The 15,828-nt window shown below is 47.4% G+C and overlaps 5 protein-coding genes across 5 annotated transcripts; 2 read left to right on the forward strand and 3 right to left on the reverse strand.

Annotated features, from left to right (window-relative positions):
• Positions 1-6,076: 6,076 nt before the first annotated feature.
• MYCFIDRAFT_33001 (uncharacterized protein) lies at positions 6,077-7,754 on the forward strand (the record flags this gene model as incomplete). Its single annotated transcript, XM_007928784.1, has 2 exons — positions 6,077-7,563; positions 7,622-7,754. 2 exons carry the CDS (start codon positions 6,077-6,079, stop codon positions 7,752-7,754), a joined length of 1,620 nt encoding a protein of 539 aa, XP_007926975.1.
• Positions 7,755-9,405: 1,651 nt separating this feature from the next.
• On the reverse strand, positions 9,406-10,215 carry MYCFIDRAFT_78837 (uncharacterized protein; the record flags this gene model as incomplete). The annotated part of the gene is made up of 2 exons (XM_007928990.1): positions 9,406-10,131; positions 10,192-10,215. The coding sequence occupies 2 exons, from the start codon at positions 10,213-10,215 to the stop codon at positions 9,406-9,408; spliced, it is 750 nt and encodes a 249-aa protein (XP_007927181.1).
• A 497-nt stretch (positions 10,216-10,712) lies between these two features.
• Positions 10,713-13,331, reverse strand: MYCFIDRAFT_188682 (uncharacterized protein; the record flags this gene model as incomplete). Its single annotated transcript, XM_007929102.1, has 4 exons — positions 10,713-10,818; positions 10,872-12,575; positions 13,064-13,067; positions 13,262-13,331. 4 exons carry the CDS (start codon positions 13,329-13,331, stop codon positions 10,713-10,715), a joined length of 1,884 nt encoding a protein of 627 aa, XP_007927293.1.
• Positions 13,332-13,381: 50 nt separating this feature from the next.
• Positions 13,382-14,568, forward strand: MYCFIDRAFT_138655 (uncharacterized protein; the record flags this gene model as incomplete). Its single annotated transcript, XM_007929103.1, has 3 exons — positions 13,382-13,577; positions 13,631-13,697; positions 13,746-14,568. Coding segments are annotated over 3 exons (1,086 nt in total), but the record flags the coding sequence as incomplete, so codon positions are not given.
• Positions 14,569-14,632: 64 nt separating this feature from the next.
• Positions 14,633-15,783, reverse strand: MYCFIDRAFT_78834 (uncharacterized protein; the record flags this gene model as incomplete). The annotated part of the gene is made up of 2 exons (XM_007928989.1): positions 14,633-15,284; positions 15,347-15,783. 2 exons carry the CDS (start codon positions 15,781-15,783, stop codon positions 14,633-14,635), a joined length of 1,089 nt encoding a protein of 362 aa, XP_007927180.1.
• Between the last annotated feature and the right edge of the window lie 45 nt (positions 15,784-15,828).

Below are 15,828 nucleotides of genomic sequence, written 5' to 3' on the forward strand. Positions count from 1 at the left end.
ATAGATATAGTAGGCTCCGTAGGTTAAGTGCCGAGCGTTATTAAACTAAGCAAGGGTTGGTAGGTTAGTCCTAGGCAGTTGTCGAAGGTCTAATTGCTTAGCTAGGCGATGGCTAATAAGGGCACTAACTGAATTTCCTAGGTCTAGCGTAACCTTAGTTCTATAATTGTTGCTATACGAGTCCGATACGAGATAGGTACGTGTAATAGCTAGCACAATATCGATAGTCTTACGCCGCACAAGGCTAACAGTTAGTGCGGCGCTTATTCTTTTTTCGAATAGTTAGAAGGGCTAATAGGGGTAGCATTAGCGGCTAAGAGGTGCTTTCGGTATTTAGCGGCAGCACGGTCGACTCGGGCCTAGTCTCGAGGCCTATTATATTAGCCTAGTAAATAAGTAGTACTGTCACAATTAAAGCACTTATATCTAGTCGGGGCACCGCTAGGTCCGCTCGAATTGGTACTAGAATTAGATAAACGATTAGGGGTATATAGAAATAAGCCCCTTCCTTGTCCTCTTCCTCGCTAGGGGTTTCTACCGCGGTATCGGCCCCTGCCTCTTCTACGTTAGTAGTCGTTGCTGTTTCTATTGTTAGCAGTGTTCGTTTAGGGAGTACTTCCTTAGTTGCCGCTACGGCTACGGTTGTTAGCGGCTAGTCGTATCTTAGATTCCAACCGTTGCTAAAGCTATACTATACGCTCTATAGTTTCGACTTCAACTATAAACTAAATGCGTATAAGGTTAGCCTGTTTAAACACACGGCGGCGGTCTAATTCGAGGACCAATTCCTATCTTAGTTTAGGGCGTATTTTAGAGATCTAGATAGAATTAGACTTAGCCGGAAGGTCGTCCTCGAGGGTCTTTAAATAGGCCTCAAACGAGCGAGCTGTCTAATTAGTCTTTTGCTTAGCCCGAAGGTACTGGTCCTAAGCGTATTGTTGCCTTAGTATAGGGTTTCTAAGAGTGTCTAGTATAATAGTCTTGTAGGTTTTCTACTAAACAGTAGTCTAATTATTAAGGGAATCGAAATAGTCGTCCTAGGTACGCTTTAGGTTACTATTGATATACTATATAGCGTAAACAACTAAGGAATAGTCGTCTAGAAGAGCCCTTAGTGCATTTCGCTAGTTGAGCTTACAATTACGTATATAGTCGTTATATTGCTTTCGACTAGAGCTATTAAACACGGTACAGTCCTTGAGTTTAGCATCCTTCTTCTAGACTAGGACTAATAGTAAGGAAGGCCCTACTGTCGGCTTAGTATTAGTTATTAGGGCCTCCTAAAGGCGGCGAATTTCGAGGAGGTTATCCTTTAGCTGTTGTTCTTAACGTAGGGCAGTGAGCCTGTTTTAGGTAGCTTCTTAGAGTCTCCCTACTAGTTAGGGGCTAAAGGCTAGTTAGCTATATCGACGGTTAACAATATTGTTAAGAATGTCGTCGACAGGCAATTCTAGATTATTACCTAGAATTACAGGTTCTTCTTTAATAGGCTCTCCGGTAGGCTCTTTAGTAGGAGGCACTTTAGTAGGCACTGTGCTACTAGCGTTGTCGTTGCTAGCGCTGCTAGCGGTAGCACGGTTATTGTTGCTTCGTAATAAGCCGGCTATTATTATAATAGGGGGTAACACTAATAATGTATTGTAGGCCCCTAAGATACGGATATAGCGGAATTAGTAGATATCGGCTTAGTGCGATTAACTTAGTGTAATAGGCCGTATAGAAGGCCTTGCTTAATAATTGGTACGGTTGTTTCGATAGAATAGTACGTATAGGTCCCGTTCTTCGGGCGCAATATAGTTAGATTAGTCTTATTCGTAGCTATACCGCTAAAAGCTTAAAATTAGGACTATCTAGCTGCTGCCCTTAAAGGGTAGATCGAATACTATATAAGAAGGGTTATATTAGTAGGTAGATAGGGTGTAGGTAAATCAGTGTAGTATTCGATAGAGATCTAAAAGGAGAGGGAGGAAGGCAGGCAAGTTAGCCTAACGCTAAGCGCCAAGCCCTGCCTAAGGCACCGAGACCCCGGCTTTACTCGGCCTAACTATATGCCAATTACGTGTAGCCTCTTTAGCCCTAACAAATAACTCGATTAAAGACATTGCTATCTATAGTAATAGCCTATATAGCGATAGTACTATAGAAGAGGTTATAGTAGTTCCGGCTGCTAGTGCTATTAGATATATATAATACGTACCTCGTTCGATAGTACGGGTGCTATTAAATAACCTTGTAAGCGAGGATAGTTAATCGTTTATAGATAAGCTATTGCGTACTTAGCAGAGGGACGCCTTTGCTTTTAAACGTATTAATAGGCTTGTAAGTAGATAGGCGACTCGATCTAGTAAGAGTAACTAGTCGATCGATAACAAGGGTTACTTAAAGTTTAAGAGCAGATACTATATCCCCGCTAAATAATCGATTAGATAAGAGCTTTTAAAGCGACACTATAATAGTAAGCTTGCTAGTTACTATAGTATAGAGAGGTCGTACGAGTTACTATCGCGCATATACTACTAGCTAAATAGTAAGCGGCATATAAAGGAGTATATATAGACCTATACAGTATACTAGCGTATTAAAGCACTAAAGCACTTACTATTTAGCGAGTTGTCTTTACTTCCTATTCCTAGGAAGCTATTTACAAAGCTTATAATGGATTTCATTATAGGCCTTCTACTTACTAAACGTAGAGGCAGTAAGGATATATATAATGCTATCCTTATTATAGTAGATCGATTTACTAAAGGCGCTCGATATATCCCGGCGCGGAAGGATTAGACTACTATTAATATAGCAGAAGCGCTATAGAGCAACATTTTCTATACCTATTAGGGAACCCCTAAAGGGATAGTGTCTAATCGTAGATCGATACTAACATCTTACTATTAGAGCGAGATTTGCTTATAGCTAAGACTAAAGTATCGGCTATTAACAGCCTTCTATCTATAGACTAACGGTCAAATAGAGAGGCAGAATACTACCCTATAGCAGTACCTACGCAGCTATATTAATAAGAACCCCGAGGATTAGGTTAACCTCCTATAGCCTACAGAATTCGTATATAACAATAGCGTACACTTATTAACCAAGGTTTTACTATATATAGCTATAATAGGCCAAAATGCTGCCTTACTATAAGATCTATTTACCTCGCTCGAGGCCGAGCGTAAGGAAAGGGAAGCGCGTTAAGTACTAGAAACACTAGCGGCAATAGAACGTATTAAGAAGATGCGAGAAATCTATACTAAGATAGCTAAGAAGCTAACAAAGGCCTAAGAATACTAAAAGGCCTACTACGATAAGCGCTATACGCTAATAACCTTCAAATAGGGCGATATAGTTATACTAAGCACTAAGAACCTCCGTATCCGCAAACACCTATTACCTAATAGCAGAATACGACCTAAACTAGCACTACGGTTTATTAGCCCCTTCCGAATCCGAGAGCCGAAGAGCAATAGCTAGGCCTACTAGTTATAGCTTCTACCTTATTACACTATCTATAACACCTTCTATATCTCCCTCCTTAAACTATACTACTAGCGCGAAGGCGACGAAGCGCCTACTAAGTTAGAAGAAGTCTTAGCTAATAGTAAAGAGCTATAGTCTATAGAACGCATCCTATAGTACCGGACTAAGAAAGGCAAGAAGGAGTACCTATTAAGATAGCAAGGCTATTTACCTAAATAAGACTCGTAGGAGGCTAAAGACTCTTTTAAAGATATAACTAAGTTGTTAGATAAGTATTAGACTAGTATAAAGAATAAGAAGAAGGCTAAGGGCCTATAATGTTACCTAGGAACAATGCTACCCCCGGGGTGCTATTAGCTAACTAATTAGAGGCAAGCAATTGTTAGCAATAAGGGACAATAAGACTATACTACTATAGTAAACGCGCACCGAGTGTTAATAAGCGCGCTATAACGCGTTAATTAATTACCTGCTCTTCTAAAAGATCTCTACCTCTCTACTACCGAGCCCTATAGGTCCCCCTCTTATTTATTTATTCTATCGAGGCCTCGAGGCCTAGGTAATCGGCGAGGATAGCGCGGCCGGCGCGGCTATATTAGTAACGGTGTTACGGAGTATATTGCTATTCGAAAGAGGAAGACGACGCGACTATATCGGTAACGGTGTTACTAATATTATTATTAGTTAAAGAAGGAAATTAGAAGAAGGTAAAGTTAGCGCTAAGACGACTAGCGCTACCGTTATTAACATTACCTACTCGCTACTATTATTAAACCTGTTAAAGGTTTGATTAAAACTTTAAGGCCGAGTTAAAACTTTAAGCCGCCTAAAAGATTAAGCGACTAATAGACTAACTAAGGGCAAAAACTATAGAGCTAAGCTAGCTAGGGTCGATCTTGCGGATAATAGGTTACTCCTCGATCTTTCTAACCCTTTAAGCGAGGCGAACCTTAACTACTACACTTATAATAGCCTTTACCTATAGAAACTAGACAAGCTATGTTTTTTCTAAAAAGATAAGATAAGATTGACAATTGAAGGCTACTAAACCTAACTAATTAGGGCTAGTAAAACTACGATAGTAAATAATAGTCCTCGTAATAATAAGAATAATAACCCTCGGAAGCGGACAAACCCTCGGAAGCAGACATTGCTAGGTCTTTTAAAAGTAGACGTAAAGAACTCGGACAACCTTACTTAGAACGGGGGCAGTACTACAATACCCCGTATACCTACCTATTATAGTAAGGAAGGTACGCTCGTATTATAATTAGTTACTAGCCTTTAATTTATATAGCTATATAACCCCTTATTGTTACTATAGTAGCAGTAATAGCGCAGTTAGAAGTTAGACATTGTCGGAGGTAAGGTTTAATATAGTTATATAATTAGATAGTTAAGCGTTTAATTTAGCGCGGCTAAATAGCTTAGTTAGTTTGCTAAGTTAGCGGTAACGGAGATTAGGTTGTAATATAAATAGGCTACGAGGGCGCGGCCTTTAGAAGAGAAGCGTATATTAGGACTAAAGAGGTTACACGTAATTAGCATATAACTAGGCTAAGTAAAGCTAGGGTCTCGGTGCCTTAGGTAGGGCTTAGCGCTTAGCGTTAGGCTAACTAGCCTACCTTCCTCCCTTTTCTTTTAGATCTCTATCGAATACTATACTAATTTACGACTACCCTATCTACCTACTAATATAACCCTTCTTATATAACCGCGCGCTTTATCGATCTTCTTCGGCCGTAGCTTCTTATTATAACCTTACGTCGTCGCCTACTTTCTACTATTTCTATATACCTACTACTCTAATAATAACTTAGTACTTAGCTCGCGGTAAGCCTCCTTACGATACTAAAAGTTAGACTAATATAGCTATAGTTAGCGCTACGTAGCGATAGTAAATATTAACTTAGCGGGTAGCTCGATTATCGCCTAGCGCTAGTATAGAAGGTCGTCTAGTATATCGAGTATTATATAGATACCTAGAATAACTTTAACGCGTATTTTGCGCCTATTTCGATATATTCTAATACCGCTATTATCTGCCGAGCCCTCCTCGTCGTTCGCCGAGCTCTCCTTATTCTTAGAAACCTCTACGTTAATACGCGTCGTTAGCGCTAGTAGAAGCTACGGAAATTCGACTAGCGGCGGCGTAGCATAGGTAGTATTAAATTCTTAGAGGGTAGCGAGGGTATCGGTGCTTATAAGGTTAGCTATTTTAATAGAGAGAAAGAGTAGCGAGTTCTAAATCGATAGTAGGAAGAGGTAGTAGTAGGAAGGGGTAGTAGTAGCGGCGGCGACGACGAGGTAGAAAACAAACAAAACAAATAGGAACGCGTTTATAACTAATAGAGCGGGCGGCTACTAAATCTACACCGACCGCCGGTCTTGGATACACTTCCCGATTTGGACCGATTCCTGTTGGCTATTATAGCCACGACGGCCTTGTGAAGCCTTTCCCGTCTTGTGCCAAACACCGAACTTGGTCCAGCAGCGCCGAAATCTCGAAGCAGCAGGTATTTGACTCCTCAGGCCCTCGTCCGGCACTTCTCTCTCATGCTCATTGACGTCTTCGTCTTTCAACCTCCCATCCATAGACAAGATGACTCGGGACGTAGAGCACGGCACCCCAGAAGAGCTCATCACTGAGCTTCCTGACCGGCCACAGAGACCTCTGACCACGCGCGAAAAACTCGCCGCTACGACCTACACAGTACAGTCTCGCAATGGAAGCAGCGATCACGAGAAAGGCCACCCTCCGGCACTCCATCAAGACAATGGGATTTTCGCCCGCCTTCGACATTTCGAAGCGACAATGGACAAAAAATTGGGAGTCGAATCCGAAGCTATAGACCGGAAACGACCCGAAGATCGCAAGCCTCAACCCTGGCACGCTCAACTCAACATGGCATTGATCTGGGCCTCCGGAACGATGAACATCTCATGTTTCGCTACGGGATTTTTGGGGTGGGAGTTTGGGTTGGATTTGAAGCAGAGTATTCTTATTACCGTCTTTGCTTCGATCCTGGGAGCTTCGGTTTCCGGGTTCTGTGCTACTATGGGCCCTGCGACGGGTTTGAGACAGATTTCGATTGGGAGATACAGTCTGGGGTGGTATCCGAATAAGATCATTGCGGCTTTGAATACGATTCAGCAGTTGGGGTGGAGTGCTGTGGGGTGTATTACTGGGGGGTTGGCGTTGACGGCGGTTTCGAATGGGGGGGTTAGTATTGTGGTGGGGATTATTATTATTGCGGTTTGCAGTTTGGTGGTGAGTTTCATTGGACTTCGGGCGATTCTGGTTTATGAGAAATATGCCTGGCTGGTGTACTTCATCATCTTCATGATTGTCTTCGGCATGACGGGACCTTATGCCGACAACTCGACTCCTTCTTCCCTCACAGGTCTGGACTTCAGCGGGACGGTGCTCAGCCTGCTCGCGATCGTCTACGGCTCTTCAGCCAGTTGGGCAACAATTGCTTCGGATTACTACGTGCACTACGCCGTGAACGTGAGCAGGGTCAAAGTCTTCCTGATGACCACCTTCGGCATCGCCATTCCAACTAGCATCGGCATGGTCTCGGGCTGCGTCGTCAGCTCCGCCCTCAACAACCGCCCAGAGTGGAAAGACGCTTACAAAAATTCTGGATTGGGCTACCTCATCGAAGACATGCTGCACCCCAAAGGTTTCGCCAAGTTCATCCTCGTCTTACTCGTGCTCTCAGGCATCAACATGAACATCATGAACACCTACAGCGCGGCATTATCCTGTCAACAACTTTCTCGACCTTTTGCCAAAGTCCCCCGCTTCATCTGGACGATTCTGTGTTTTGGGGTGATTGTGGCACTTGCTCTTGCGGGCAGGAATCATCTCCTCACGTATCTGCAGAATTTCTTGTCTCTGCTCGGATACTGGTGTACGTCTTATTTTGTGATCGTGTTCTCCGAGCATTACTTTTTCCGAAAAGGTGATTTCGACAATTACGATCTCGCAGGCTGGAATGATCCGAATCGAGTTCCGCTTGGGATTGCCGGAGGCACTGCTTTCGCTTTGGGCGTGGTTGCTTGGGTTATGGGTATGGTTGAGACGTATGTTGCAATTTTATTTTCCGTTTTGTCGCGTAGGATTTTGCTGACACTTCTGCAGGTGGTATGTTGGCCCACTGGGCAAGCTTATTGGGTCCAGCGGTGGCGATATTGCCAATCAGTTGGCTTTTGTTGTTACTGCTTTTACCTACGTGCCGGTGAGAGTCCTCGAGCTGAAGTATATCGGACGATAGCATTGCTTAGCAATGATATGAGCATTGGTGAAGGACGAACAGTACTGTCTCTCTTTCATTTTTCAGGTCGAGCCGCATGTGGGCTTGCAGGAGACGTCGCACATACCATCTGTCACAATTCTTGACCTCTTGCGCGTATATCCAACTGCTGACAAGTCAGAGACAGGATACGAATCAATCACCGAGTTCCATCATCGATGCGAGAAAGCTGGAACATTCACGCTCAAGATTGTGTGCTGCATACCCGAATCCGCGAAAAGATTCTGGATACCTACTCGGTCGTGGAAGAGATCGACGCGTGCCAATACTTCTATCTTGCCATGCTCACCATAGCAGCTATCAACTTTTTAGCCTGGATCATACTCGGAATCGCTGAAGGATATTCCTTATACGACTCGTCCTTTTCGGATCACTGTGTTCATACCTGGAAGACAAAGACAACGACTGAGATGTATACTTAGCCATCAGTTGGTAGGTTTCCCTCATTTTGAGGCGCGGTAGCATTTGCGAAACTTGTAAGGCTCGGCGGGACATGTTTGCGCTGGATATGGCGGTATTATTATGTGCGGATCACCATGGGAGTTTTGTGGTTGGCTGTCATTAGTCGCGTTCCGGTATCATGGTGTTCGGGTCTGGATCTATGCACGATTCATGTGGGCGTAGTAGCGATACTGGGTTAAGCGAGGTCGCATGTGAGTGAATGAAGTGAGCTATTGTCCGGGCCCATCAAATGAGAACGGGCCAGCGCTCGGAAAATAAGAGGACGTCGACATCCGCCACTTCTGTTACACAACATCGGCACTTCCCAGACAACCCATCACTGAAGGCTACGTTTTCTGCCCAATTTCCTGGCTAGCAGGGATCTCTGCCAGTTGAAATCGCCTTCTGCCTGATCACGCGTGAGCGTTCAGACGCTATAGAAACACACTTTTTGGAAAAAGTCACCATCATCACCATCATCACCTCTCCAAACGCCACCATCAACACGTTCTCTCTCAAATCAATACAACCTCCAACCCATGGCGATTATAAAAACCGACATCGAGACTGTGAGGATTGGAAGACAAGTTGCAGGTGGAGGTGGGTTGGTTGCAGAAGATTTTCGGGTTTTGGTGAAGTGGGAGAGTTTTGAGAGGGTGATTGGGACGTTGGGGGAGGATCCGAGACAGAATTTGCTTTTGGTGCTGAGGGAGTTGGAGAGGGTTTGGGAGGAGGAGGAGGTTGCGAGGAGGAGATGGTTGAGGGAGGAGTTGGACATGGCTACGAGGATTTTGAGTGAGAGGCTGAAGGAGTTGTTGGTGGTGTTGCGGAGGGAGGCAGCGGTGATGGAAAGGGAGGCAGCGGTGCTGGGGAGATAGGTGTGTTTTGGAGGTGTGGGTGTTTACTAGAGGCTGGATACAGCCTTTGAAGGCCTGTGTGTACTCCCTCGAAACGTAGTTCATTGGAGGAAAGTTGTCCAATCGTGATAGAAAACGCACTTGAGTCGATCTTTCCATTTTTGTTGAACTTCTTCTAACAACAAGGACGCTGATAATGCGCGCGTCAGAATCTCAGAGGCATGAACACCTGCAGCGTTTCAACCTCTGCTCTTGTAGAAGGGAAACCATACGTCCAGACTTCTATGCATCACCAGACCATCTGTGATCCCTCTTCATTGTTTTGGGTCTTCTAGCCAACGCAGATCTTCTTCACCTGCTTGCCAATCATTGTAAGAGCCCATCACAAGGAAGTTTTTCGGGGGCTTGAAACTCTTCCGATCCTCTCTGTGTGCTTTGAGCACGTTGTCTCGGAAAAGTTCGAAGACTGAACCTAGTGTGTCATCGGCACTGAATTCGAAGACTTTGGGGTACACTGTCCGTTCCAATCGGAGCACACCGCTGCTTAGACCTCCAAGGCGGAAAGTAGTATCGATGGTGATCTTTCGCAGATTATCTTCTGGTCGTGCGATGCGGATCTTGCGCCACATGGCGCTCTTCTTGTTCTTCGCCTGGACGAAGTCACGCAGTGGCTTCCGATCCATACTGTTTCGGTTCAGATCAACCTCGCGCAACTTGAACTTGCTGCGACGCGAGCCCTCGTCTAAGCCTCTGAAAGAGATGGTGATGCCAAGCTGCTTCTTGAACAACCAGTCCAATGGCGCGAGCACGTCGCGCTTTCCGTAGGTGGAGAGCTGGAGTGCTGTCTGGAGTTGGGTAGATCCATCGATGCAGTCCTTGAAGAATGAGTTGACGCGTCGAAGCTTCGCCAACGTGTTCGCAGGTTCAAGCTTCTTCCGCGGCTTCGTGTTCTGCTGAAGGTCTTTGGCCAGCTCGAGCAGAATCATCTCAAGGATCTCGGCGATGCCGAATGCCTCAGCAGCAGCTTTGGCGGGGCGTTTCTACACAGTAGCTGGTCAGCATGCGTTGATGTACGGAGCATATGATGATGGGGGACGTACCTTGCGCGGCTTGGTCATCGCCATGTTGTGGTTTCTGTTGCAAGAGTCGGCGAGAGTGAGAAGAAAGTCGTGTTGTTGTTGTTGTCAGCCCTTGAAATGTATTCTGGTTGCTAGGACAAGCGATGGTGCCGAAACCTTGGCAACGGGCACGCATGTGAAGCTCGCGTCTGGAGAAGTGACGCGTTGTTATCAAAATGTAACGCCATTGCTGACGTCCAAGTGAGATTCCTGTGGTTCAAGAAGGTGTCAAGAAGGCGAGGAGCAAGCATTTGAGGAGCAGTGGTATTGTCGATGTGAAAAGCGATTAGGATGCCCATCAAGCTCTATTAGTGGCTGGCGCCAAATGAGATATTCTGTATCTGCCAAGTAAGGTTACATTTGTTCTGCCATTCGTTCATAAAAGAATGCTCATCATGCATGCCTCTGGTCGGCAAGATCACTATCATGCTGTATTCCAGGCAGATGCGATGGATGTAATGCTGATACTGTACATCAACCACAATACGGCAGCAGGGTACCACTCACGAGTCGCCAAAATAGACCCACTGCTTGGTCTTCCCTGCACCTTTTTGCGCAAAGAGCGTATTCAAATTCTCTTTTATCGTCTCGTTGGTCAATTTCGGGAATCTACTGATGAGTCAGTATCTGGTCAAACGCCTCCTAAATTCAATACTACTCACCTGCTCTTCAAACCCTTCTGCAGCTCGATCTTTCCCAGTGGGCTACCGACAACTGCTTCCTTGAACTCTGCGAGGTCCTCCTTACTCAGTGTCTTTGGAGCTGGCTTAGGTCCGCGCTTAGCGGCCTGAGACGCTGCAAGGCTCGTGATGGGACCTTTCTGACCTTCGGCAGCGCCGATGAGATCATGCTGTGGCTGCGTGCCTGAGAAGTTCAGTTTTGGCTGCAGTGGCTGCCGCGGCGGTCCCATGAGGCCAGTAGTGTTATCGGAAGCAGTTGGTGCATGTGGCTGGGCCGGCACAGGTGCTGGCTTGTCCCAGTATGATGTCGAAAATGGGTCGATTGTCGTGCCTGTAAAGCCAGGAAGGAGGAACCCAAGCCGCATACCTGACATCGCCTCTGGCTGATCTTCAACGTCATTGCCATCAACGTGCTGAATGCGTCCTCTCTCGTTCTCCCAGCATAGACCTGTGCTCTCCGGCGGCAGGCTGTCAATGACCATCTTTCGCTTGATCTTGACATCGTCTTCGTCGTCCAGGAAGTCGTCCATCTCACCAGCATCGGCCTGGCTGTCAGCCTCGTCATCCTCCTCGTCTCCGATTTCCTCGTCGCCTTCCTCAGGCTCCTCCCATTCTGCCTCGGAGTCCACGTCATAATCTGTATCTGGTCGTGCGCGCGTGAAGGGGTTGCGCGATACCTTTCGCTTGCGTCTAGGTGATTTGATCTGGGTGTATGTGCCGCAATAGTCTGGTCTGACGTCCTCGTCAAAATGTATCTGCTTGACTGGAATTCTCCGAAGAACCCCTTCACCAGACTGATCCGCCACTTCCCCGGTCAAATCAATCGGTCCGTTCTTGACACCACGAAGAGCATCAACGATCTTCTCGATGTTCGGCTCAGGAAGGCCACGTCCATTCTTGCTCTGCTCGTCAAAGTAGTTGCTCAGGCTCGCGTATGATGTGCAGAGCCCGAGATCGTACTTCTCCTGAATTGATGGGTCGTTGAGTTCATGGTCAAATCGGTCCTGGTCTGCCTCAGAGAATTCCGGCACAGGTGCCAAGGTTGCAGTGGGTGGTAGCTGGAATGGGAGGAATGTCCGCTTGTAGTCACCAATACTGGACTTCTTGGCCGATGTAGGCGGAGGTGTGCCCTTGGAAGGCGATGCAGATGAGCGGATCTGACTTGCCACTGCATCGAATGGCTCGAGGGACAACGAATTATGCCTAGTCCGTGGCTGTTCCTCGTCGCCACCTGAACTGCTCTTTGCTGGTGTTGATGGCTTACCGGCAAAGAAGGCGCCCAGTCTCATCTGCTTGCGTTCTTTGGCGAGTTTCTCTTGCGCTTTGCGCTCTTCCTCGAGCTCCTTTTCGCGCTTCTTCGCCTCCTTCTCTTCTGCTTTAGCACGCTTTTCTTCATCTTTACGCGCCTTCTCTTCGTCCTTGCGTGCCTTCTCTTCAGCCTTCTCCTCTTCTTTGCGTGCTTTCTCCTCCGCCTTCCGTGCCTTCTCTGCCTCGGCTTCCGCCTTCTGCTGCTCCTTTAGGGCCTTCTTCTCAGCAGCCTCGCGTGCCCTGGCTTCCTTGGCTTGGGCCTGCTCCAGCTTCTCTGCCGGGGTAAGCTTTCGACGCTTGGCCGGTGGAAAGTGCGTGGTAGACGTGGACGTAGATGCCGGAGCATTAGGCTGGGTTGCAGCATTGGTGCTCGAGGTGCTCGAATTAGGCCCGACATTGCTTGACGCGGCGTCGATGCTGTTCTCGATTGTGCAGCAGCTCGGAGCTGGAGATGCTGCGCGCTTCCGATGGTCATTTTTGACGCTGCCGTCTGGGCTAGCATTACTGGACTCCTCTGTATCTGGGGGTGTCGGCATCATGAATTGCGTGCCTTTGGTGTTCAGCGGAACTCTTGGCGGTGACTCGTCTGAGGGTGCTGGGCGTTTGCGTGAAAGGGGAGCGGGCGGTGAGGAGATGACGTCCGCCATTGAGGACAGTAGGACAGCAGGACAGCAGGCAGACACGCGGGCAAGTGAATGTTGAAGCGTGCGCCGTGAAGTCTGGATGCTGTCTCGGCTTGCAGTGACACGGAAACGCGTCTTGGAGCGCGGAAGGCGCGTCAAGGCTGCCAAGAAGGGGTCCTGCCATGCCCGCGCTCCGCTCCGCTCCGCTCCACTCCACCATCGCACTCTTCTGCCCCCTCTCACCTTTCTTCATCAACATCACCATTATCAGAATGGATGAAGATGACTTCGACGACCTCTTCAGCGAGATCGAATTGCTGGAGCCCTCTTGGCGAGGGTCACTAATCGACACAGCTGCTGATATGAACTGTTCAATTCGCCAAGATGACATTCTGCACGATCACGACGCGTCGCCAACCGCGCCTACACAAGCCTACGCACCGAATGAAGCATCGTCACTGTCGACACGGGCCGCAGTCGATACAGTATACCCTAAGTACAGTATAGCCATATGAAATTTTGAGTCGTGTTAACTTCTCCAGTGGCCATGTGATCGACAAGATCGAAGCTGTCATGGAGCAAATGGTCGATGCCTTGCTGAACGACAAGAGTGACATCTGTATCGCTCTTAAGACAAGACGCACAAACTCTCCCAAAAAGTCGTCGAAACAGAACGATGGAGAATCCAAAAATATCAAACTTCCCGGCAGGACGCTCCGCTTCCCTGGCAGGTCCGAAGATGAAGCCTGGAGATTCGGTATTCATGAAGAAGACTCTCAATGTAGAAACAGTGTCTGACCGACTCATTAGCTGTGGTTCTTCGAATCATGGAGCTTCTGCACGAAGCACTCCGCAACGACGTGGTCATCTCAAAAAGGTAAACCGTGGTCCTCCTTTTGCGCACACAGTTGCTGCTCACTTTCAGCAGAGACATGTTCTATCGAGATCCTGCTCTATTTGGTAGCCAGAAACATGTGGACCGATACGTAGATGACATCGCCTTTACCTTCGGTGTTCCTCGGTCTACGCTCAATGTCACCGCAGCCGCCAAAGGACTCTTTGCTGGTGCCTTTGAGTTGTGTCGCAGAGATGGATCCGTTATTGATGCCAGTGAGGATCAAGAAGGCACTTTGATTCCGTCTCTGAAGGACATTCTCAGCGTCAGCATGTCTAAGGTCAAGTGGATTTTGGTCATCGAGAAGGAAGCAACATTTCGATCTATCGCTGGCTCTGAGCTCTGGAGCACCATTATTCGCCAAGGCATCATCATGACGGGCAAGGGCTACCCGGACCTGTCATCTCGCGCCATGTTGCGATTCCTCAGCAGGCCATCCCTGCAGAATGGCTTTTCTTCGCCGCTGGTGTATGGTCTCGCGGACTTCGACCCAGATGGGATCGCCATTCTGTGTGTTTACAAGCATGGCTCGAAGGCTTTAGCTCACGAGAGCAGAGACCATGCTGCACCTGAGATGGAATGGCTTGGTCTTCGCAGTACAAATCTGAGCTTAGCCGCGAGAGATGTTCGCACATCTCAAGGCCTGCTGACGCTGAGTTGTCGCGACCGAAAGAAGGCTGTCAAAATGCTCGACGACAACCATTCGCCAGGAGCAGAATGTGTTGAGACAGCGAAGGAATTGCAAACTATGCTCATGCTGAATATGAAAGCAGAGCTCCAGTTTTTGGATGCTGTTCCTGGTGGAATGACAGATCTGCTCCAGTCTATGTCAAACGATGTCAGTTCGACTTGAGCTACGAAAGTCACTACGTCGCTAATCTCAAATAATATTCTCGTCTCCAGAGATGATAGCCCATCTAGCCAGCCACCGCAACAGGCGTCGCACCAGTATCCGTATCAGTCTTCTTATACTGCACCTTCGCCCTCATCTTTCTGTAGTCATCCTGCACAATCGGCTCATACTTGACTGGATGCTTCTCATCAACACAAGCCGGCAAACACTCTATCCTCGCGAAGGCATCCGGGCTCACAAAATAAGGAATCGAATACCTCGCCTTCGTCATCCTCTTCCCAGAACTAGTATCATAGCTATCCGACGATGGCGGAAGCGTCACACGATGCAAAGTCGACTTCAACTTATCGTTGCTCCACCGCATAAGCAGATCACCCACATTCATCACACAGGCTCCTGGAATCGGTGTCGCGGGCACAAACTTTCCGTCCTTATCTTCCACCTCAAGTCCACCACAACCATCCTGGAACAACATTGTGATACTTCCCCAATCCGTATGCGCAGAGATCCTCGCCGCTTTCCCCTGTTCCAGATCATCGGCCGGCACAGGAGGATAATGTAATAATCTAAGCTGATTATTATGTCCAGAGTGATACTTGACCAAAAACTCATCGTCCCCCAATTCCAATCCCACAGCTATCGCTCGCAAAATCTCTTGAGCAGCTTCATTGCAGTGCCAGAAGAATTTCGTCGTAAATTCTCGAAACCCTGGATATCTGTCCGAGTCCACATCAGCAAACACCGAACTCCAAATCTATCGTTTCGTTCTGGAACTTACACATCCTCCGGCAACCAAACATTGTACTGATTCTCACACTCCTCACTCCCAATCTCATAACTCTCCTTCACATCCACCACTGCCCTCAACGCCTCCCCAACTGTCTCATCACCATCCATATACTGCGTCACTTTCTCCAAACCCGGACGCGAATACCCACGATGAATATCCGGACCGTCGGGATGAGGGGCTTTCATCTTGTCCTCCATAGGCAGATCGAAAAGTTTCTTCGCGACGCTGAAGGCTTCGGAGAGCAGATCTTCAGACACGCCGTGGTTGATTATGTAGACGAATCCTGGGTCTTGACATGCTGAGATCAATTTTTTTGCCACGGAGAGTTTTTCGGAGGGAGAGGTTGCTTTGTACCATTCTGCGAAGTCGACGATGGGGATTGGAGATGAGGAGTTTTGATAATCTTCTTGCGATATGGAGCCCATGGTGGAATACCTATCGGGATGTTGATAAGAGGGAGAAAATGAAAG

This window comes from Pseudocercospora fijiensis (genome assembly GCF_000340215.1).
Source record: "Pseudocercospora fijiensis CIRAD86 unplaced genomic scaffold MYCFIscaffold_5, whole genome shotgun sequence".
In the NCBI taxonomy this organism is placed as follows: domain Eukaryota; kingdom Fungi; phylum Ascomycota; class Dothideomycetes; order Mycosphaerellales; family Mycosphaerellaceae; genus Pseudocercospora; species Pseudocercospora fijiensis.